Below are 20,782 nucleotides of genomic sequence, written 5' to 3' on the forward strand. Positions count from 1 at the left end.
AATTGTAATTTTTGCACTTCACATCAGTAAGCAAGACAGGGGTAAGTACCTGGATATCTACATTACATGTAATGTTATTCACATGTAAAAAAAAAAAGTTGTTTGTTTGTAAAAAAAAATGTTGTTTAGTTGTAAGCCCAGTCACTACATCAAGGTACAGGCCACGAGTGGGATGTTAGCTGGACAGGACAAAACAGAAGACAAGGTTAATAATAAAAAAAACCTGTTCTACAAGCGGACACAGAGAGATTCACATGGCTTTTCACAAGCTACTCAATTATATAAAGGAAAAACAACTGAGGTTGCAATGACATGTAGTGTATATAAATTGCACCAGATGCAAGAGTATCACTATTTAATACTCCACAGCCTAGTTGTAGCCTATCCCTGCTTAGACAGTCACAGGCAGTTAAAGTTGGAAACAGTAATATAAAGTAAACACCGTAAGCTATTACTGAAGTTCAAAACTATGGTGTGTGAAGCCTTAATGGAAAGCAGTGGGGTAAAAAAGAAGACGATGTCTAATGCAAAAACTGAGGCATCAATTAAACCAACTTTCCCAAGCTTTTTAGTTAATGAACAGAAAACCTATATGTCAGTGACTTCATGTCTGAAAAATGAGCGACAGAATAGTTTGGACAAGTACAGTCAGTGCAGAGTTTAACGTAGCCTACATATTTGTAGCTTCTCAGTCTTTAGTTAGCTTGCGTTTTTAACTGACCGACTTATCAAACAGGTACGCCAACAGTTTTTATGCGGGTAGATTGGGTATTGCAGGACCCCTAGTGGCAAAAGAGTAGAGGTACACAACAGCGAGTCCTCTGGTACTCGCATCAACCAGCCATTTTTATTAGTACTTTTATTATTAGATTTCTTTGTTCAGAATTTACTTTTTTTATAATATGAATAAAGTATTTGTATTACTTAGAGACATTTCTGCATTCGTTTTTCTCTGGGAAGCCAAGGAATTACTAAATCTATTAAAACGTCTCAATTTCCTGTGTGTCCCACTAGTGCCCAGGTCAGTTTAGGCAATCATATAGCAGACAAAGGATATGTATATTTATATGCATGTATATTTTAGAAGCCATAGTGAGGGGCAACAGCTGGTATCATTTCAAATCTGACATTATTACGTATTTGCCCTTATTTACTTCAAGTTTCCAGTAGTTATGCCATATGCTTATATACAGGAAAAACAACTGAGGTGGCTATGATATGTACTGTATATAAATTGCACCAGATGCAAGAGAACATGTTATAGAACTATTTAACACTCCACATAAACATTAAGGAACACTCTAGTGACAACATGTTGTTAGGATGTTTCACATAAGCGTACTGAGAGTGAGCATAGTCCATTGTCAAGTATACTGGACAGTAGAACCACGGATCCACATGGGAAGTGTTGCTGTATTTTTGCAGTGTAAGTGGTTGCAATTACACTGCAAAAATACAGCAACACTTCCCATGTGGGTCCGTGGTACCTACAAAGGCAATTCATCATCATCATTGTTTATTCAGGGAGAATTGACTGAGCACAGGGCTCTTTTGCAGCAATGCCCTGATTGAGGCTACATAATACACAACAATAAATAAACAAACCAAAACAAAACAGACAAAATAAATAAACAAAACACATTAAACAACTCAGAAATTAAGTATAAAAAAAATAATAAAGTAAAAAGAATTAAATCAGAGAATCATTTAAAACAACAGCATTGGGGCACATCCTTAGCATCTAAAAGGCTCTTAAATTGGTTGTCAGACAAATACTTGGTAAGTTTCAACTCCACTTGAACAGTGTTCCATTTATGGGAAGCAAAGAACTTAAAAGCTATTTTACCTATATTAGTTTTTGTAAGGGGGATTTCAAGGGAGATGAGGCTCTGTGACCGTGTGTTATGACAGATGGATTTTAATTTTAAAAGTGACATGAGATAATTAGGCAGTTTTCCCACTAAGGCTTTATAAACAAATAAAAGACAGTGTTTTTCCCTCCTGTCTGCTAGAGGGGACCAACATTCTTGTATAAGTTACAGTGGTGGGTCCTGAAAGCGTCTCCTGTAACAAAGTGAATAGCACTATGGTAAACAGAGTCCAGAAGTTGATTTTGTTGATTGCACTATTTCCATTCGGTTTTCAAAAGTAAAACAAGATCTTATTCTATCAATTCAGGTCTAAATATCTATAGATTTCTTTAAAGCATTTGTTATAAGGATTTCATTTCACCCCCATATCAAGGATGCACAATTTGCAGTTCATTAGTAGGTGATTACTGTAGGCCTATGCTACTTGGCTGGGGATTACCCTACCCTGGTACCTACAAAGGCGATTCATGTATTTCCTTAAAGTACTTGTTATAAGAATTTTATTTAACTATGTTAAATGAGCATTTTTCTTAATTTTTCGTCATTGTATAATTCAAAACTATTGAATATATTTCGACTTTTATTTTGAAAAAGATATACGCGTGGTGGCCATATTGAAATTTTCGTTTGGTCGCTGGCTACACGCTGCTAGAACTATCAACACAGGTGACGCTAGGGAAGAACTGTGACCGGTATGACACATTTGGTATTAACCTACTGTTGGATAACACTTGTATTGTAATTTCATAATTACTATCACCGCATTAAAGAACGAAGGAGAGAGTTAGTGTTTTAACAATATGAGAGCGTACGGTGCTGGCTAGTCAGTGAGATAACTAACTGCTTATGAAAATGAGTCCTGTCATTGAGACTCGGTGATACCATTTGCTAACAGAGATCGTTGCATAAAGCAGTCAAGTGTAGTTGGTTTGCTTTGCTGCAGAGAGGATTTAGTGTCGAGGTTTGGTCTTTCAGATTTTTGGACTACTTTTTGCACTGTCTGTCCGTAGAGACGCCTTTGATATGCTTCTCAAGGTTACTAGCAGTAGTGTTAACAGTATATCGATATAAATGAAGAATCGACTTGGATAACAGCTCAGTCAACTAAGTAAACCCTAACTTAAGTACTTTGTTACAGTTCAAGTGTTTGTGGTCTTTCTCAAATATTCAACACGGCATACTAGTACGCTTAATTTGATGTCACTTATGACACATATTCAGTCCATATTTGTTTTATTTTTTCCTCAAATCTGTGAGTCTGTAGAATAGCACGATTGATGCCCTTTGGAACATCATGGATCTCCAGCATCCCACGTGTGGAAACGTGAACACATCTATGCCACAGAGGCAGAGTGCCAGAGCACTCGGAGTGTTCCCATCCCTTCTCCCCCGTGTCCATGCAGCTGAAAGTTCCCTTCTGCCCACACTCATAGGCAAACCAGAGTTTCCTGACACGGGCTGGGAACGCATCAAAGACATTTTCGATACAAGGTGTGTGAGAAAGACCACGGATGTCTATATGTGCCTGTTCAGCTTGGCCTGCATATCAAGTGTGAATTGTCCACCAGGTCCAGTTGTGCCTCTATCTTTTTGCATCACCTGTCTCAAGGTCACTAACGACAGTAGTGTTAATTAGTGATTCCTGAAGAATATCGTAGATGTCAAGTTCTATTTTTTAGAACCTTTTCTTCCATTCCTTCTCTTAGCATTTGTTTTGTCTGCATCCCTCTGTCCCGGTCTCTTCCTCCCTCCTGTGCCTCTTCCCTTGCAGTGATGGTCAAAGGTTCTCGGAGGAGGTGAAGTACCTGGTGAAGAGTGGCATTTCAGCAGCGCTGGTTGGAATGGTGTATGGTGGGGTGCCGGCAGCGCGACATGCTCGCCAGCGCTTCATCCAGCTCAGCCAGGCTGAGGTGTACACCAGCCGCGTCGAAGCTGTGGTCAGCACTGATTGATTTTACTAGAGCAGTACTCATTTTTAATAATAGTAATAGTAATATTTGTAGTAGTAGTAATATTTGTAGTGGTAGTAGTAAACATATTAGTAGCTGTAGTAGTAGCAGTACTAAATACTTGTTGGCAAGTGGCACTGTAAGCCAGTGTAATGGGACAGCATGTGTGTGTTTCTGTGTGTTTGTTTGTTTGTTTTGTTTTCTGCTGCTCAGCGTTCAGCACATAACGCTGCCATCAGAGGGTTCCTGCGTTATGGCGTGAGGTGGAGCTGGAGAGTAGCTGTCTTTGTGACGCTCTTCAAGTGAGTGACTAGAGTTGTGTGTGTGTGTGTGTGTGTGTGTGTGTGTGTGTGTGTGCTACCAATGTGATGCAGTACAAGAAGCACAGACGTGTGCATTTTTGTCTAGTGGTGTGTGTGTGCGTGTGTGTGCGTGTGTGTGTGTGTGTGTGTGTGTGTGTGTGTGTGCGCGCACTCACCCATGCTTTGTGTGTTTTACAGCACTGTGAGCACAGGCCTGTGTGTGTACAGAGACAGAAATGCTCTGAGTCACTATGCATTAGCTGGAGGTGAGTCTGAACAACCAACCTGTGAACTGGGTTGTTGTTTGTCTATTCTCATAGCGTGTGTTGCCATTTTGAGAGTGCTCTGTGTCTGTAGAAAGTGTTTATGTTAAGGTCATTATGTTATGATGTTGAATGATTTGTGTTTTGTCCAGCTGTGACGGGAGGAATGTTTCGACTGAGTTTAGGTCCAGTGGGGATGCTGGCCGGCTCAGCCATTGGAGGACTGCTGGGGTGAGCTCAGTCTTTTTTAACTCCTGCATACTAGGAAGTCTCACATGCCTTGATGTTTTTGTATATTTCCCCTAACTAAAAGTATTGATGCACAAGTGGCATATACTGTATGATTATATTGTAGAAGACATCTGCAACAATAACATGAGAGCAAAAGGAATGTAGTTAAATTCAATTTTATTGAAATCAAATGTAAACATACCCTTACAAAAACCTTCATTCAGAGGTGGTCAGAATTTGTAAAAAAAAAACATTGTAAAGATTTCGGGGCGAGACTTTTGAACTCTGAACCTTGTAAACATAGGTGTTAGCTATACATATGTGAGTTTAGCATTCAGAAAGTGTGTGTGGTTTCACTACTACATATTTATAATTTCAGAGTGACCTGTCCCTCTCCAAAACTAAAATGCATAATGATGAGTTTGGTGTAAACAAACCTGGGACACCTCGGTCAAAGCCAATGACCATTACGTAATGGCCCTGGAGTGTCTTTGTGGCCCTATACCCTTCACAGGTTTTCTTGCCACATCATGACCCAATAGCGATCACTGAATTACCATCACCTTATCATAAGAATAGCTGTCATTTGCTAATGGGCGGGTCGTTAGGAGCTGAAACCTCACTCAGAGACTGAAATGTGCAAAAGATCAGTTCTATTCTCCTTACAAAGTGCTTATTTTTATTTTAGTTTCGAACTGTATCAAGGTTTCTGTGGGTGTTCTTTTTATGTCTCTAGGACAAAAATCCGCAGAGCTTTAAAGACATATTGACAACAAGAACTGAAAAACTCTAATGAAAGGAAGGGGACTTATAGACTGCTCTTATTTCTTGAAGGGGAAACTTTATTTGGTTCTGTTGCCAATTAGAACCTCTGTAGTTGTCTTCATGCCATGTTTTTATTATTACATATCCTTAAAGTATTTCAATTTCTCACATCACATCCAAAGTTTGCACCCAAATTGAACTCCCTGTTTGCTGTCTTTGTGGAGGTCAAGTTGTTTGACCTTGTGTCATTCTGAACTAATCGTGTGAGTTTAAACGACCCAGGGCCATGTCAATCTGAACTAAAGAGATGTTTATGTTTTCAAAGTCAGCTCTAGCTGATGTGAAATCAGTCTGAACTCATTGAAGGGATGGTTTCAGGTTGCCGGCAGGTGCGCTGATTGTGGGCGTGCAGAAGCTTGGTGGAGAGACACTGCAGGAGAAGAGGAAGAGAGAGCGCAGGGAGCTCCACGACCTCAAGATGGCTGAGTGGTACGCTCATTCAAATTCCCCGGTGTCCTCCTGCAGTGTTATTGGGGTGTTTTATATCACACAGATCAGCAAAAAGCTCTTAAACATGGAGGGCAGGAGATGGGTTAATAGCTGTAGGTGGACTAAAGATGGGTGTTCAGGTAAAATAAATATGCTGATGCAATAAGGGGATACTGCAGCTACAAATATGCATTGATTTGATAACTTGGGTTTGATTTTCTTCTTCTTTACTGACTGTGAATAAAGATTATCCACATCAATTGTCCAGGAAAAAAGAGATTGTCTACAACTCTCTAGCAACACTCACATATTTGCTGTTATATCTGTGCCTACAAGGAGACTTTTAGGCAGGCATACATGTGAGACAACCAACACAGCTGTTGTGAAACACTCACCAGGTTTGGCAGGTTTTTCCATTAGTTTCTGTCATTGTTGATGGGAGGGAGTTTTTGTATCAGGGTGGTTAACAGGAGCGATTTCCTTATGCATGCAAATTTACATAGGCTAAATCAATACTTCCCAGCTTTAAAATCATTAGTGTAACAATTGTGGACCTGTAGTTGAGTTTTGAGGATGGGCTTAGCTTTCAGTGGCACAAGAGCACCAGAGTGTGGGAAATGCTGATAATAAGCCATATCACCTTAGGTAGGGGTATATGTATATTTAGCCTAAAATTAAAGCATGTGTAGCGAAAGTCATTTGACCATCACACTGTTTGCGGTTTGCAGGTCTGCTCGACTCCAGCTCACAGATAATGTGGCTGATGAGATCGGAGAGAGCGGGCAGGACTCAGCAGGTGACCTGAAGAGGATTGACGAAATACTAAACCGCCCCAGGAATAAGCCTGCATCTCCAGAACCATCCAGCCAATGAGTACGGCCATGAGCACTTTCATACAGACTGAATGAGAAGGATGCCTAGCCTGAGAAGAGACTTTATTTATCTTTGGGAAAGAGACATGTTAAAGCATACTGGGAGGTATTCCAAGTATGTGGTTTAGTGACAAACTTGGGTAAGCTAACTTAAGTGGTAAACCTCCTAAAAGAGGAGCCCTATGGCTTTGATTTGCTTAGAGAATGAAGCCATAGGGCTCTTCTGTTAGGAGGTTTACCATATACTGGGAGTTAACTTATCCAGGTTTGTCTCTAAACCACATACTTGGAATACCCCCCTGGTATATCTGAACCTGAAGAAGGGAAGAGAACTCGCACAGAGGCCCCAAACGTTTGAAGGAGACATGCACAGCCCCACACATACTAAACTAGTTGTCCAAGATCTAAGCCAGTGGGGTTTGCTTGGCCACTCAGCTGTGTTGGGCTTCAGATGTCTGTAAAGGTGGCAGTGTGAAATGAACAAGATCAGTGTCAGAGTGTATCACTTGCACTCTCTACTCTGTGTCACAGTCATTTTTCGTCTGATGTGTTACAGATGTGTGTTACAAAAAAAGGATTAAAGAATGATTGATTTCAATAAGATGTGTGACTGAGTACAGCATTTTGCTAATACAATTTAATACATGCACACAACAAACATATACACATAAAAAAATAGGGCATCTGTGTTCTAATTGGGACATTTTCTGTGTAAGCAATAACAGAAGTGCTTGGACTCCCTTTGTTTAAATACATTGCTTGTTACCCTGTTCCTGTTGAACACAAATCTAGACAATGTTGAATGACACCCGAAGTGTACTGGACTAATTCCTACCCAATTGCAATGTCTTGCTGTACTAGTGGGAGTTATAATGACTTGGTTGTGCCAGTCATTTATGTGAATTTATTTATATAACATGTATTGCTATATCTTGGGATTGCTTAAAAACAGTGATAACAATCTGAAACTTTCCTGAGTGGAGAAAATCTGGTGCAAGTTGATTCGTTTCTGGCCCTCCCATCGCACCTCCCCTTTGGGTGCGTAATCACGTCATCATTCTGCGTCACCGGCTTTAGAGCTCTGTGGAACGGGAGGAATAAACGAAGAGTTTGCCGGGTGTTCCGGGTCAACACTTGATCCCAAGGCCAAAGTCTCCATGAACGGCAGCATGGCCGCCTCGCAGGACAGGATCATGTTGGGGCCGCTTGTGGCGGCGATCGACCAGGGCACGAGCTCCACGCGTTTCCTCGTAAGTTGCTGTTTTTGTTTTGAATGACCAACGTGACACCACCAACTACCGCAGTAACGTTAGCATGGCGCGAGTGGTACGTGATGTCCTCTAACAGCTAGGGAGTCCAGATAGCCCATGGGTCGGTCTATAGGTGTGTGTTTTTTAGTTCTAACTTGAAAGTTATGTAAACTCGCCTGTCATGACATCGTGTCCTGTAGGTCTTGCTATCAGGATTAGGTGTGATGGAAACGGTGTCAGACCAATGGTTCAGTAGCGTAACTTTACCAGTATTTTCACCGGCGCATCGGTCATTCGTTAGTAACCATCCTCGGAGCTTGCCATAGAGGGACAGAGAAAAGGCACCCTGTAGAGAGATGGATGCACTGAAAAGATGATTTTACTTATGCTGCTCATACTAACTACAAGAAACAGTTGGCAACTAGGCTAATTGGTGGTTACGCTACTAGTGCTGTCATACATCTGGCTATGTTGGTTAACGACCACCTTGGAGCCGTAGTCGTTCATCAAAGCAAACAAACAAAAATGGTCTACAAAAGGTCAAATGCAAAACAGCTGTCAGGTCGAGCTGGTCTTGATCAGATCAGACCGGTTTCAGGGTGTGTGTCTCCCCATTTAGTTTGAGGGGGCGGGTTGGGGTCAGAGTGTGTCAGTGAGGTCATTAAGGGAGGTGTGTTGGGGGTGTGTGTGTGTGAAGCAACAGATGAGCGGGAAATACTTTCAACTAAACCCAGAGGCGCATTCCACAGCAGGAAATGACGATAGAGTTCAAGGAGAGGTTGCCGCATTTCATTGTATTTGAAAGCAGCTTTACTTGAAAAAATGTAAGATCAGTGATTCATTCTGAAGTTAAGCCAAAGCCAAAGAAATTAAATGTGAAAGACGTTTGAAGAAGTTTGTCTTAGAACATGGGACTGGAAAGTAGGGGCATTAATATGGGTGTGTGAGATGTGTTTGGTGGTGGCTGACGTAGTAGTATTTACATACTTGGAATTCCTCGGATGTTTTGAACAAACATCTGGTTGTATTTATTTGTGCATGAGCAATGCTGAAAAGGGTTTGGCAGTTTGAGAAGAGAATTGACCGGGAGTTCATCATTTTCCAGTTAATGTGATTTTGGCCAAACACGCCATAGTTTTATGTCTTCTCAGGTTAGTGGTTTAGTTTTATCAGTGGAGGCCACACATTAGATAAGAATAGATAATACTGCTTTTTATAGTGTACTTATAGTGATACTAATGTTGTTATTGTATGGTGATTGGTTTATGGACAGTATTTCCTGTTTTGTCAGAACATCTAGGCCTTTTAACAACGCTGTTACATACTCCTATGTTGGATCCCAATTCAAATGCACAATTAATGCCGCTGCTCAGACACTACAGGATTAAGGGTGCTCCCACAATCTCTGAACATGTGTTGCCCCTCCCCCAGGCTGTGAATGGTGGTACTTACTGTCAGTTCCATAGACATATATAAATATCTATGTCTATACGTCTGGTCAGTTCTGTAGGTGTGTCTCAGAGAAGAACAGGATTGGTCTTTCAGTGCTGGAACTGGTCACAGTCATAGACATATATAGATATACATGTCTACATGTCACAGTGAGCTGAAGGGGGTGTGCCCCGTTTTAAGTGGGAAAGTAAAGGGACAGTTGCATTAGATTGTGTTGCATTAGATTGTGTGTCTGTCCTCATTGTTGCTCTGCCCCACTATCTCAATTGGATTGCTTTATAATGTATGCATTCATCAGACTGTGCAATGCATTCATACTTTGCCTACAAAAGGCATGATTCATATGGGTGGTTGAGGAGGATGTTATTCATATTCAGCAGGATATCTGGCTTAGCTGTCTTTAGTCAGTTTGGATGCTCATCAGACAAGTCATGCAATTCATTTATTGATACTATGTTTGTATTCGTCTTATTTAGTTAACCCCAATAAACTTTTGTTAACATATCAAAACAGAAAAGCGGTTTCATAACAAACGTAAGAGCACTGTTGTGCCACTGTTTTTGTTCTGGGTATGAAGCATCATAAGAACATTTCAGCCTTTGTTTGTTTGTGTGTCTCTGTGAGTGTGTACGGTATGTATGTATGTATGTATGTATGTATGTATAGTGTTCGTGCCAATGTTGACCTTTGGCTTAGCAGTCTCAGTTCAGGGAACTTTGCTCAAGTAATCTTATTTGGGCAGAGCCCAGTGTGCAGTCATGTAGTCATGCAAGCCAAAGAGTGATCTTGGAAATCTTGACCGGGGGGTGCGGGGGCATGCTGTTACACTAAACATGATGATTTAACCTCTTATTCCTCTGTTCGTGTCTGGTGTGGCAGTGTCTTGATTTATTTTATTTAAAATGCTGTGTCCCACACAGGTGAAGGTGTGTAATGTGTCCCCTATCTGTAATGCGTGAAGTTGCTCAAATGTTCGGGTGTCTATGTTGTTTTAAAACACAACATTTGGCAAAAAGTAACGCTGAATTTGGCAAAAAATGAAACTGATTTTATGGGGTCCTAGTGTTGTAGTTTTTGTCTGGTAGGGGTCAAAGAGCAGTTCTCAGGACCTTCCTAACCTCACTCTGTCTGGCCACCAACACCCCGCCCCTCTCTGTCACCTGCTGGCCTCTCTCCTTCTCCTCTTCACCTATCCTCATTCCTACCCTGTGTTTCTCTCTACTACCCCTCCCCCTTTTACCCCCATCCTCACATCCACCCTCTCTGTGTGTGTGTCCCGTCCCCGTCTCTCCCCCCCCCCACACCCCACACACACCCTTTCCAACTCCTCAGGTCTTCAACGCAAAGACCGCCGAGCTTCTCAGTCATCACCAGGTTGAGATCAAGCAGAGTTTCCCTAAGGAAGGGTAAGTGCACACGGACTCCCCACCGAACTGATAAAGCGTGTCCTGTCTGATAAGTTAAAACTCTAGTTCAATCTAGTACATGCCACATTCAATAAACAATTCTGTATGCATCCCCGGCTTGTTACCCCACAAACCATTCTGCCTTGAATCTAAACTGGCATCTGCTGGGGGAGATGGTGCATTATTAGTCTGCTGTGTTGTAAAGTGAGCTGTCTGTGTTGTGGTGTTCTCCTCCATGTTTGTAGATGGGTGGAAGAGGACCCAAAGGAGATTCTGCAGTCTGTGTACGAGTGCATGGACAAGACCTGCGAAAAGCTCACCCAGCTAAACATCGACATTTCCAACATCAAAGGTATATGCTTTGTTATGCCCTTCTTTCTAACCAAGGTTAGGTACATTAGGTAACTGATGGTCATGGTGGACAACATGCACTGTTCAGGCATACAGTGTTTACACTGATTATGATATGTCAGTTTCAACTGTTGAAGTAAATCTGTAAAGCTGATGGTTCATTGACCTAACTGAATCAATTAAAGCTATTCTCCCTGAACTGAATTGGATCTTCTTGTCTCTCTCCGTCCCTTTAGCCATCGGTGTGACCAACCAGAGAGAGACAACAATCGTTTGGGACAAGGAAACAGGAGAGCCGCTCTATAATGCCATCGGTGAGTGGCAGGGGTTTGTGTTTCACCATTCAGTGTAGTCAGGTCACACCTGTGTCTGTCAGCTAGCGGTGTCCAGCGGGGGTTCAGCAGTACAGTGGTGCCCTCAGCCCAGCAGCTGTGTTTCAGTCTCTGATGTGGGGTCAGTTCCTCCAGGACAAATGGACACGGCACTCTTTAGTCAGTGAACTTTGAGCAGATGCTAACTCTGTGAAAAACTCTCGCAGTGTGGCTGGACCTGCGGACTCAGTCCACGGTGGAGAGGCTCATCAACAAAACCCCCGGAAGAAACAAGAACCACCTGAAGGTGAGCTCAACACAAAACCCTCAGACAAAAACAGTTCAAAGGCCCTTTCACTGCTCTTCATTCTAGTAAGTGAGTTGGTTGGACTATGGCCTCAATAGCATTATGATGGCCCATACGTGGGATTGACTGCCAAAACACGTCTGCACAGACCAATCATCCAGTGCTGAAAGTTATGCCACATAATTAAATGCCTTGTATTTCTCATACATTGAAATCAAATCTATGTACCTTGCTCTCTCTCTCTCTCTCTCTCTCTCTCTCTCTCTCTCTCTCTCTCTCTCTCTCTCTATAGATAGATAGATACACACACACACACACAGACCTATTGTGCTAATCTTTTTTTTTTTCCACATGGAGATGAACAAAGTAAAATATCTGTCCCTCTCCCCCCCAGCATAAGACCGGCCTTCCCATCAGCACCTACTTCAGTGCAGTGAAGCTGCGCTGGCTGATGGATAATGTGGACGAGGTCAGCGAGGCCATCCACTCACACAAAGCCATGTTTGGCACCGTCGACTCCTGGCTCATATGGGTGAGCACGAAACCTGCCTGCTTGTGGGCTTAGCGCCGCAGAAATCCGGAAGGCTTGATGGGTTGGGGGTTAGGTAACTTTACTGATGATTCTGATTGGCTGGGATGGGTCAGAGGAAATCTGTCTGGTTGTGTGTTCACGTCACTGCTTGACAAAGATACCTGTGTTGAATCAGTCACTCAGACTAAAGAGTTTGTGCAGAATTATACACTCATTGTGGATCAGCACATTAACATTGTAGAGTTTACCATACCAGTCAGGATTACGGGAAGTAACATTCTGCAATACTGTTCTCTGTGCCAATTTAGTCAAGTGTGCCATGGGAGTAGTCACACTAGCAATCTATCACTGCTTATCCATCACCATATGAGAGGGTAATGGGCTTTAAGTGGTACCCACCTATACCAGCTAATTTGGAAAAGTCCGCTGGATGACTTTAAGCTGTGTTTTGGAAGTGGGTGTAACAAGGACAGCATTCCTGTTCTAGTGTCTAACTGGTGGGAAGAATGGAGGGGTTCACTGCACAGACGTGACCAACGCCAGCCGCACAATGCTCTTCAACATTCACACTTTGGACTGGGATCCTGAACTCTGCTCGTGGGTACACACACACACACAAACAACAATAACATTATTATTCAGTATAATAATTATTATTATTATTATTATTATTATTATTATTAATAATAATAAACACCGTTTTGAACATTATTTACTAATGTCTTATGCAACACGTTTTTTTAAACAGATATTTTGGCATTCCAATGGAGGTTCTGCCCAAAGTCAGGAGTTCTTCTGAGATTTACGGTCTAATGGTGAGCCAGTGTTCTCATGTTTTTTTTTTTTTTTTGCTATTCTGCCTGTCTGTCTCTCTCTCTGTCTGTATGTCTGTCGGTCAGAATGACATTGTTTGTATGTACCTTTTGTCCTTTTGGAATTCAGCCATCATAGTGTGGTATTTATTGTACTGGGTCGAGCACAGTTTAGCCTGCTGTAAATGATAAAGTGTGTTGGCATGACCCTTGCCCCTGAGTGAAGGCCACAGCAGACAGTAACTCAGGTTTATTTATACCATCAGTGACAGTCAGACGCTGGCTGCAAGTGAGTTTCCCGTTGTGTGTGTGTGTGTGTGTGTGTGTCACAAATCTTCTCTTGTGTCTTGTTCCTCTGCGTGGACTAGAAAATAAGCTCTAGTGTGGTGAGTAGGCCTTCCTTCTCCGTCTCCATGTGCTGCCGCCAGCTTCGCCAAGCAGCAGAAGCTCTTACCCCCCTCCGTCTGCTCCCGCTCCTGCATACTGTTTCACACCCCGCCATTAAAGATGTGCATTTCCAATACAGCACCCCATAAGCACATGAAAAATATTGCTTTCTAACTATTTTTAACGATGTGCACACAGTCACACACACAGACCAAAACATTTTTGCAAAAAGAGGACATAATGAGTATGAACACCCCCCACACATACAAGCACACAGAGACTGATACGAATCTTGACGACACACACACACACACCTCAGTGCCATTCCTGCTGACCATATTCAGGTGCACAGACACATCCAGATACCACTTCCACCTAGCACATTCAAGCAGATGTAAGACAATTCTGGCTTTAGGTCTGTCCAGACTCAGTTCTGTTGGAAATGCACTGGATACTGGTAGTGTTGGATGTTCTCTCTGTGACTGATCAATCCCTCCAGTCCACTGGCTTTGGCCCCACACCTGGCACCTGCTGCGCTCTCCACTGCCCCCTACAGGCTACACCCATGCAATGTCATCTTTCTGAAGTCTCTTCCTCCTGACTGGCCCAGGAAAGGCCAGACCCTTGTGTGTGATGTACTGTAGGATGGGCTCAGTATATGGATGCAGTTCATAAAACACGAGAGCTCATACTTGTCTATGATCTCTTGTTTCATTCACATACAGTAAAGCACAGTACTTGTCTTACAGTATATGCACTGTGTTGTGATCTCCCATTTTGTTGCCTCTCTTTTTGGACCATGACAATATTGACAGTGATGTCAGTATTCATGGAACTGAATCCTGAAAGGATATGTTGTCATAAAGACCCCCATTCATGTCCATTTCCTTTGCAGCCGACCTCCCTTTGATTTCCTTCAGTTGTTACAGCAGCTTTGACTTTCTGTGGTTTGTTCCTTGTGGCACATGTAGTGAACCACTAGGGGGAAAAGAATGAGATTGAGTCACACAACTTTTCACAAAGTTTGCAATGTGTGAACAGTGCATGTTGCTTTTACTTGTGTTTGTCTAGTTTTGTATGTCGGGTGATCCTAGTTGAGCTGCTGTAGACTTAAACATTTCTGATGTTGTTTGTTGGCTGGACCGCACTCTGCCTATGCCAGTATTTTCACCAGTTAGTTTGAGGCAAAGCTCATTCTGATTGGCCTATTGACACGTAGCAACGGTGTTCTATACAGGCCCTACAGAGGGAGCTTCTGTTGTACTTCTTAGTTTTTAATACAGGAAGTAGTACTAAAATGATGCTCTAAACAATTTAAAATGGCAACAATGGGATATAAGATGAAGCTAGATTACTTTAACTGCTGTCAGGTCAGCTTGATAGGAAAATAGTCAAGTTCATTTTGATGTTTTTAATTAAGCATTTGTCTCTTTTTTTTTCATACAGAAGTCTGGCTCTTTAACTGGAATTCCCATATCAGGCGTAGGTGTCCTTTTTTTCTGCTTTTTTTGTCATTATATCTCAGCCAATGCAACATGATGGGATCAGGCTTTAAAGTGTGTGCTTGTGTGTCTTACAGTGTCTTGGAGACCAGTCAGCAGCTCTTGTGGGGCAGATGTGCTTCCAGGATGGTCAGGCCAAAAACACGTGAGACCTTTCTCTCCTACTCCTGCTGCCACTACTGAGCTCTGCACAGCTGTATTTTAACTGCTTCGCTGATTAGAGGCTTCTGCCAATCCTAACACATCCTGCCTGTGATTTGTGTCTTCCCTACAGGTATGGGACTGGCTGTTTCCTGTTGAGGAATACAGGCCCCAAGGTAGTTAGTTTAACTATACACATTCATTTGAACTGTTTTATTGGTAGACAAATGAGGTAGTCAGACCTTTTGAGAACATAATGTTTAGGTACTTATCTTTTCTTTCAATTTCTGTAATGAGAAAATGTGAAGTGTTCCTAATTTGAATGTCACTCTAATCTTTCTCATAATCCCCTGTCTAAATGCTTCTGTTCATGCTTCTACAGCCGGTGATGTCAGACCATGGCCTCTTGACAACAATAGCTTACCAACTTGGTCGAGACAAACCAGCGTGTTATGCACTAGAGGTACATGGCTACTATCATTCGCTTTTTGTTCCTTGTTCTGATGGATATAGCATGCTTTGGATGTTTTAAATCACACTATGCACCTTGTGTTTGTAAAAATCAACATTCCTGCATAATACGAGTAAAATCACACCACCCTCAGAAGTATTGTCCTCGCCATGTGAATGAAAGCTCATCTTGGATTGTCTGTGTTCTCTCAGGGTTCTGTTGCCATAGCGGGGGCAGTTGTGCGCTGGCTGAAGGATAACCTGGGCATCATCCAGACCCTCTCAGAGCTTGGTGTGTACCTCTCTCTTCCGAGCCTAAAAGACACTAGATGATGTACATAGCCCAGGGGCGGGGGAGAAACTGTAGTGAAAGTCGTATAGAGTCTGTCATTAGGACCTGGGTTTCAGGACTGGGTGGGGTGGGGTGGGGTGGGACCTGTAGATAGGGAGGGATTGTTGTTGTTCTGACATCTAGATCTAGATTCCTGCTAAATTCCTAAGGGAGAAGAAAGCTGTAGATGGCCACAGGCAGTGCACACCCAGCAAGTGAAGTCTTTGTTTGATGTTTGTAGTATGTCGAGCCATACTGCTCCCTACTGCTTGTAGGTCAAAGTCTGTGTATCAGCTGAGGCAAGTATCTGTTGTCGTATTTGCAAATGAATGTCACAAGCATTGTATTGCATCCGCTTGTGTCCATTGTTGGTCAGGTCTGATGGGGATGGTTTTTGTGGAGTTTCAACAGTGCTTTTATGATGTAGTAACAGGAGATTGGCTCATTCGTCTACAGAGAAACTGGCGGCAGCAGTGGGAACGTCCTATGGATGCTACTTTGTTCCAGCGTTTTCTGGTCTCTATGCCCCTTACTGGGAGCCCAGTGCTCGAGGGTGAGTGGAGGAGTCTCAGCAAGGGGGGAGGGGGAATAGATTGAAGAGTGGGCAGAGAAAATTCCTCCTGAAGTTTTGGCACCGCTGCATATTAACACTAGCGTGTGGTCTGTTTTTTCTGGATGCAGTTCTCTGTTTCAGTGATGAAATCTCTGATTGTTCTCCTCCTTTCTCAGAATAATCTGTGGTTTGACTCAGTTCACCAACCGCAGCCACATAGCCTTTGCAGCTCTGGAGGCCGTGTGCTTTCAGACCAGAGAGGTAAACAGTGATGCGTGTGTCTGTATGTGTGTGTTGGTATGTTCAGTTCAGTACTGATATATATGTGTGTGTGTGTCTGTATATGTGTGTTGGTGTATTCAGTTCAGTACTGATATATGTGTGTGTGTGTGTGTGTGTGTGTGTGTGTGTGTGTGTGTGTGTGTGTGTGTGTGTGTGTGTGTGTGTGTGTGTGTGTGTGTGTGTGTGTGTGTGTGTGTTGGTGTATTCAGTTCAGTACTGATATATATATATATGTGTGTGTGTGTCTGTATGTGTGTGTTGGTGTATTCAGTTCAGTACTGATATATATATATGTGTGTGTGTGTGTCTGTATGTGTATTCAGTTCAGTACTGATATATGTGTGTGTATTCTTCATGCTGCAGCTGATGGACGCCATGAACCAGGACAGTGGGATCCCCTTGACTCAGCTGCAGGTTGATGGGGGGATGACCTCAAACAGGCTGCTCATGCAGCTGCAAGCAGATATACTTTGCATCCCTGTTGGTAAGTGTGTGTGTGTGTGTGTGTTTCCATCCTGACGCCTACAATATTATTTTTAACATTACACAGACATTTTTTTTGTGGTTCTATAATTATGGTATTTTGTCACTTGTATATTTTATCCTTGTTCGACTCCTACTTGCCCTGTATGAACCAAACACAATTAACGCAAATACTCAGCACCTCAAGGTTCCCTAACACTGTTCCATGCACATCGCAGTGAAACCCTCCATGCCGGAGACGACCGCGCTAGGCGCTGCAATGGCAGCTGGATCAGCTGAGGGGGTCAGCGTGTGGAGCCTCAACCTCGAGGACCTCAGCGAGGTCACGTCGGAGAAGTTTGAGCCGCAGATCAATCCCGAGGGTACGACAGAGCCACTCCACGTGCAGTTGCAGTTCACCATCACAGCAACTAGTCACAGCTTCCCATAGCTTCCCAAACCACCAATTGCATAGCTACTGGTCATGACAAATCATTAGGCTAAGAGGCCAATAGTTAAATGCCCATCAGCCAGAACCGTAATCACTGTTCAGGTCACCATTCGCATAGACACTTGTCATAACAATAACTATCATTCATACTAGTCTCAATCACAGATGCTAGTCATCTGGACTGTTAACCACATAACTGCTAATGTTACAGATGGTTGTCGCTAAACCTGCCAAGGACCCAGCTGCTAATCACACACATAAGCTAGTGATCAAGTGTCCTAGAACAGTATTGGTGTGATATTTTTGTTACTCTGACTGTTGGTCGTATGTTTTACAGAGAGCGAGTTTCGCTATGCACGCTGGAAGAAGGCCGTGCAGAAGTGCATGAACTGGGAGACCACTGAGCCTGTCGGAAATGGAAATGGTTGGTTCTGTTCCGTCTTTACCCTCACATCCTTACATTCTTCTGCGTAACATCCTAAAATGTTTTGACTAATTCCCTTGGCTTAATCACTCTGATTTGCAGTTTTCTAATTTTTTGTCATCATAACTATTGTTTTGAAGACTTTAGTGATGCATGATAATTTTTTCCAGCAATAGAACAGGATTTCTTTTATTACAAACACCTTTTCAGGCAAGCGATTTATAATGTACATCGCTAAGTGTTAAGTGACCATTTTTTTATTATCTGTGGTAATTACATGCTATTTCTAAGCACTTTATTTCAATCAGAGCTCTTTCCTCTGTGTCTGTGCCATGTGATCAACAAAGCTACAAAACGGCAAAGCAAAATTGTCCATTCGCCCTAAAATTAGTCGGCGTTAAAGATAGTGCTGCTGTCACTACAGAAAGATGAAGTCAAGCTAGTTTGCCTTGTTAAACCAGCTTGTTGGAAAGCCTCAGGTGCTGATGATGTGTTTCTTTCTCCTGCTCCCCCTGTTTGATGTGGAACGCGCTGGTTCGGGACTCTTCAGAGGAGCCTAATATCTTCAGTAGTATTCCTCTGGGCTTTTACATTCTTGGTAGCATGTTTATGTTAATCGGAGCTAAGTACATTGCAGGTTAGTATCATTTATAAAACATGAAAGATGTGTTCCTAGACGCAGGAGTGCATGTGTTAGTTCAGAACAAGTAGATGTAGTTGTTGAACAGGCCTGCATGTCTTGAAGCTATCAGTTATAGAATTCTAAGAACCTAAAACTGATAAACAAGTGCGCCAAATCCATCGTATTTCCACTTCACGTGCAAGGGACAGCCATGAATAAGATTCAAATAAAAATTATTTTGGCTATTATAGATTCATTAAATTTGAAATAACAAAATTAAAGAAATGTCTCAATCTGTGTGTGTATGTATGTATATACACATCTATATATGTGTATATATAGACCCACACACACTTATAAGGAGGCAATGAGAGAAATGTGTTCTAGCTCAAAAATTTTCTAAATATAGAAGCCATCTTGGTGAGGTCAGACATTGCTTTTATTAAGACCATGTAGCTATAGACCTCACCACAGTGATTTAGTAAGATGCACAAATAATACATTGATTCATTTCCATGTCACACCGCAAACCTCTCCTAACCAATCCATGTCTAATCCATATCACATATGGAGGATTTGTGTGTAATTACATTATTAAATCTGCTCAGGAAACATTAAACTGAGACTCTTCAAGGTCCACTGGGTTTTTCTGAATGTTGGATTTGGAACACATGAGCAAGCAGGACCTGTTCTAGAACCCCCACCCCCATGATGTCCATTCTATCATCTGTGTTCTTCCTCCACTCTGCTTACTGTTATCCCGCTACTTTGCAACAACATGCTTCCTGTCTTCCTCTTTAATGCTGGCTTCTAAAAGCAGATAATGAAGTGACAAGGTGACTGTGGGCTCTTGAAATAGCAGGGTGTAAGTTGCATCCCTGGTGAGGCAGGAGGGTGCCATGTGACTTCACATTAAGTCACCCTTTTGTCATTATCTGGTTCATCACACGTGTACTGCACCTGCATCTTAATGCCTACCACCTGCTTGCCATCTCATGTCGCTCCTCTGTGCTTCCACTTGGCCTTTCCCACAGCTTCCTAATAACTTTTGTCTCAATCACATTGCTATATTATTACCAACAATGCTACCATATTTGCTAGGTTCAACTAACATGCTAGTAGGTTCAGTAGTTGGCCACCAGTCAAACCTGTGTCTGATGTGTTCCTTGTAGCTTGGCAGAAATTGTTATTGAAGTACTGTCATAAACAGTGCACTTAATATGGGCTAAACCTGTTAGCCAGTTTACCAAGTGTATGCATAGTATGCCTTTTTACAATGATTGTAACAATGAGAAATGCATGACTGCCATGCTTATGAAATGTAAAAGCACATACTGAACATATAGATTGGTTGGTATGAGATTACATTCAGCACATTTGTTTCCTTTGGTGTTGTATATTTTTAGTGGTGGATTCAATCTCCGTTTTAGACCTAAACTAACCGATTGTGTAGATACTGTATAGACTACTCCTTAAATATGGATAGTTGTGTGATCTTGTTTTGCCAAAATATGTCCAGACTTGATTTGCACTTCATGGTCTCATTGTAGCTGTTGCATTCTTGACACCGTGTTTCTGTGTTCTCTTTTCCCATCATGTCTCAGGGCACAAGTAGGCTGATGGAAGATGGAAGATGGAAATGGCCAGTAGGGGGAGCACATGCGCTCTGTTTGCTTCGCAGATGTAGTTGCCTTGTACACATACTGCCTACTGAAACTGTGTGTTTGTGTATATATATACATATATAAAGAGAGAGATTTGAAGATTAGTTTCATGAGCAATGAAATCCCTGTTCGAAATGTCTTCCAAAATGAGCTGATGCTTGTGTTTTTGATTTAACTACTACTACTACTTTTACTTGTTTTTGACGTTCATTTGTTTGTTTTTAATCTGGAGAGGCCACCACATGATTTGTACACAGGTTGGAATACGTTGTGCCACTAACTGAAGCTCGGTTTACAAAAACAGCAAAATAAGGACTTTACTTCCACCTGAAGTAACCAGTACCATCTGA

The 20,782-nt window shown here is 42.2% G+C and overlaps 2 protein-coding genes across 6 annotated transcripts; both read left to right on the top strand.

Moving 5' to 3' along the window:
* Positions 1 to 2,460: 2,460 nt before the first annotated feature.
* timmdc1 (translocase of inner mitochondrial membrane domain containing 1) lies at positions 2,461 to 7,340 on the top strand. 3 transcript variants are annotated; one of them, XM_012823397.3, is made up of 8 exons: positions 2,461 to 2,563; positions 3,136 to 3,362; positions 3,643 to 3,808; positions 4,034 to 4,122; positions 4,321 to 4,388; positions 4,538 to 4,616; positions 5,760 to 5,870; positions 6,599 to 7,340. In XM_012823397.3, exons 2-8 carry the CDS (start codon positions 3,166 to 3,168, stop codon positions 6,741 to 6,743), a joined length of 855 nt encoding a protein of 284 aa, XP_012678851.1. In that variant the 5' UTR covers positions 2,461 to 2,563; positions 3,136 to 3,165; the 3' UTR covers positions 6,744 to 7,340. The 3 variants fall into 3 exon arrangements, with proteins under 3 accessions (XP_012678851.1, XP_031414079.1, XP_031414078.1); XM_031558219.2 differs by having other exon boundaries at positions 2,479 to 2,563; positions 3,129 to 3,362; XM_031558218.2 differs by having other exon boundaries at positions 2,511 to 2,979; positions 3,129 to 3,362.
* A 424-nt stretch (positions 7,341 to 7,764) lies between these two features.
* gk (glycerol kinase) lies at positions 7,765 to 20,487 on the top strand. Of its 3 annotated transcripts, XM_031558215.2 has the most exons (21): positions 7,765 to 7,992; positions 10,777 to 10,850; positions 11,096 to 11,202; positions 11,438 to 11,515; positions 11,740 to 11,819; positions 12,214 to 12,351; positions 12,839 to 12,948; positions 13,100 to 13,166; positions 13,532 to 13,549; positions 14,997 to 15,032; positions 15,130 to 15,197; positions 15,327 to 15,369; positions 15,576 to 15,656; positions 15,857 to 15,935; positions 16,431 to 16,527; positions 16,704 to 16,788; positions 17,173 to 17,293; positions 17,511 to 17,654; positions 18,060 to 18,146; positions 18,697 to 18,783; positions 20,373 to 20,481. In XM_031558215.2, exons 1-21 carry the CDS (start codon positions 7,900 to 7,902, stop codon positions 20,381 to 20,383), a joined length of 1,704 nt encoding a protein of 567 aa, XP_031414075.1. In that variant the 5' UTR covers positions 7,765 to 7,899; the 3' UTR covers positions 20,384 to 20,481. The 3 variants fall into 3 exon arrangements, with proteins under 3 accessions (XP_031414075.1, XP_031414076.1, XP_012678884.2); XM_031558216.2 differs by lacking the exon at positions 18,697 to 18,783 and having other exon boundaries at positions 7,769 to 7,992; positions 20,373 to 20,487; XM_012823430.3 differs by lacking the exon at positions 13,532 to 13,549 and having other exon boundaries at positions 7,769 to 7,992.
* The last annotated feature ends 295 nt before the right edge of the window (positions 20,488 to 20,782 follow it).

This window comes from Clupea harengus, chromosome 21 (genome assembly GCF_900700415.2).
Source record: "Clupea harengus chromosome 21, Ch_v2.0.2, whole genome shotgun sequence".
NCBI classification, from domain to species: Eukaryota; Metazoa; Chordata; class Actinopteri; order Clupeiformes; family Clupeidae; genus Clupea; species Clupea harengus.

Bases quoted from the DNA above. Each gene is read 5' to 3' on its own strand.
- timmdc1 (XM_012823397.3), top strand. From the start codon at position 3,166: ATGGATCTCCAGCATCCCACGTGTGGAAACGTGAACACATCTATGCCA. The intron at 4,389-4,537 runs GTGAGTCTGAAC...TGTTTTGTCCAG, and splicing joins TCACTATGCATTAGCTGGAG to CTGTGACGGGAGGAATGTTT. The intron at 5,871-6,598 runs GTACGCTCATTC...TGCGGTTTGCAG, and splicing joins GACCTCAAGATGGCTGAGTG to GTCTGCTCGACTCCAGCTCA.
- gk (XM_031558215.2), top strand. From the start codon at position 7,900: ATGAACGGCAGCATGGCCGCCTCGCAGGACAGGATCATGTTGGGGCCG. The intron at 7,993-10,776 runs GTAAGTTGCTGT...CCAACTCCTCAG, and splicing joins CGAGCTCCACGCGTTTCCTC to GTCTTCAACGCAAAGACCGC. The intron at 12,949-13,099 runs GTGGGTACACAC...TTTTTTAAACAG, and splicing joins TGGGATCCTGAACTCTGCTC to ATATTTTGGCATTCCAATGG.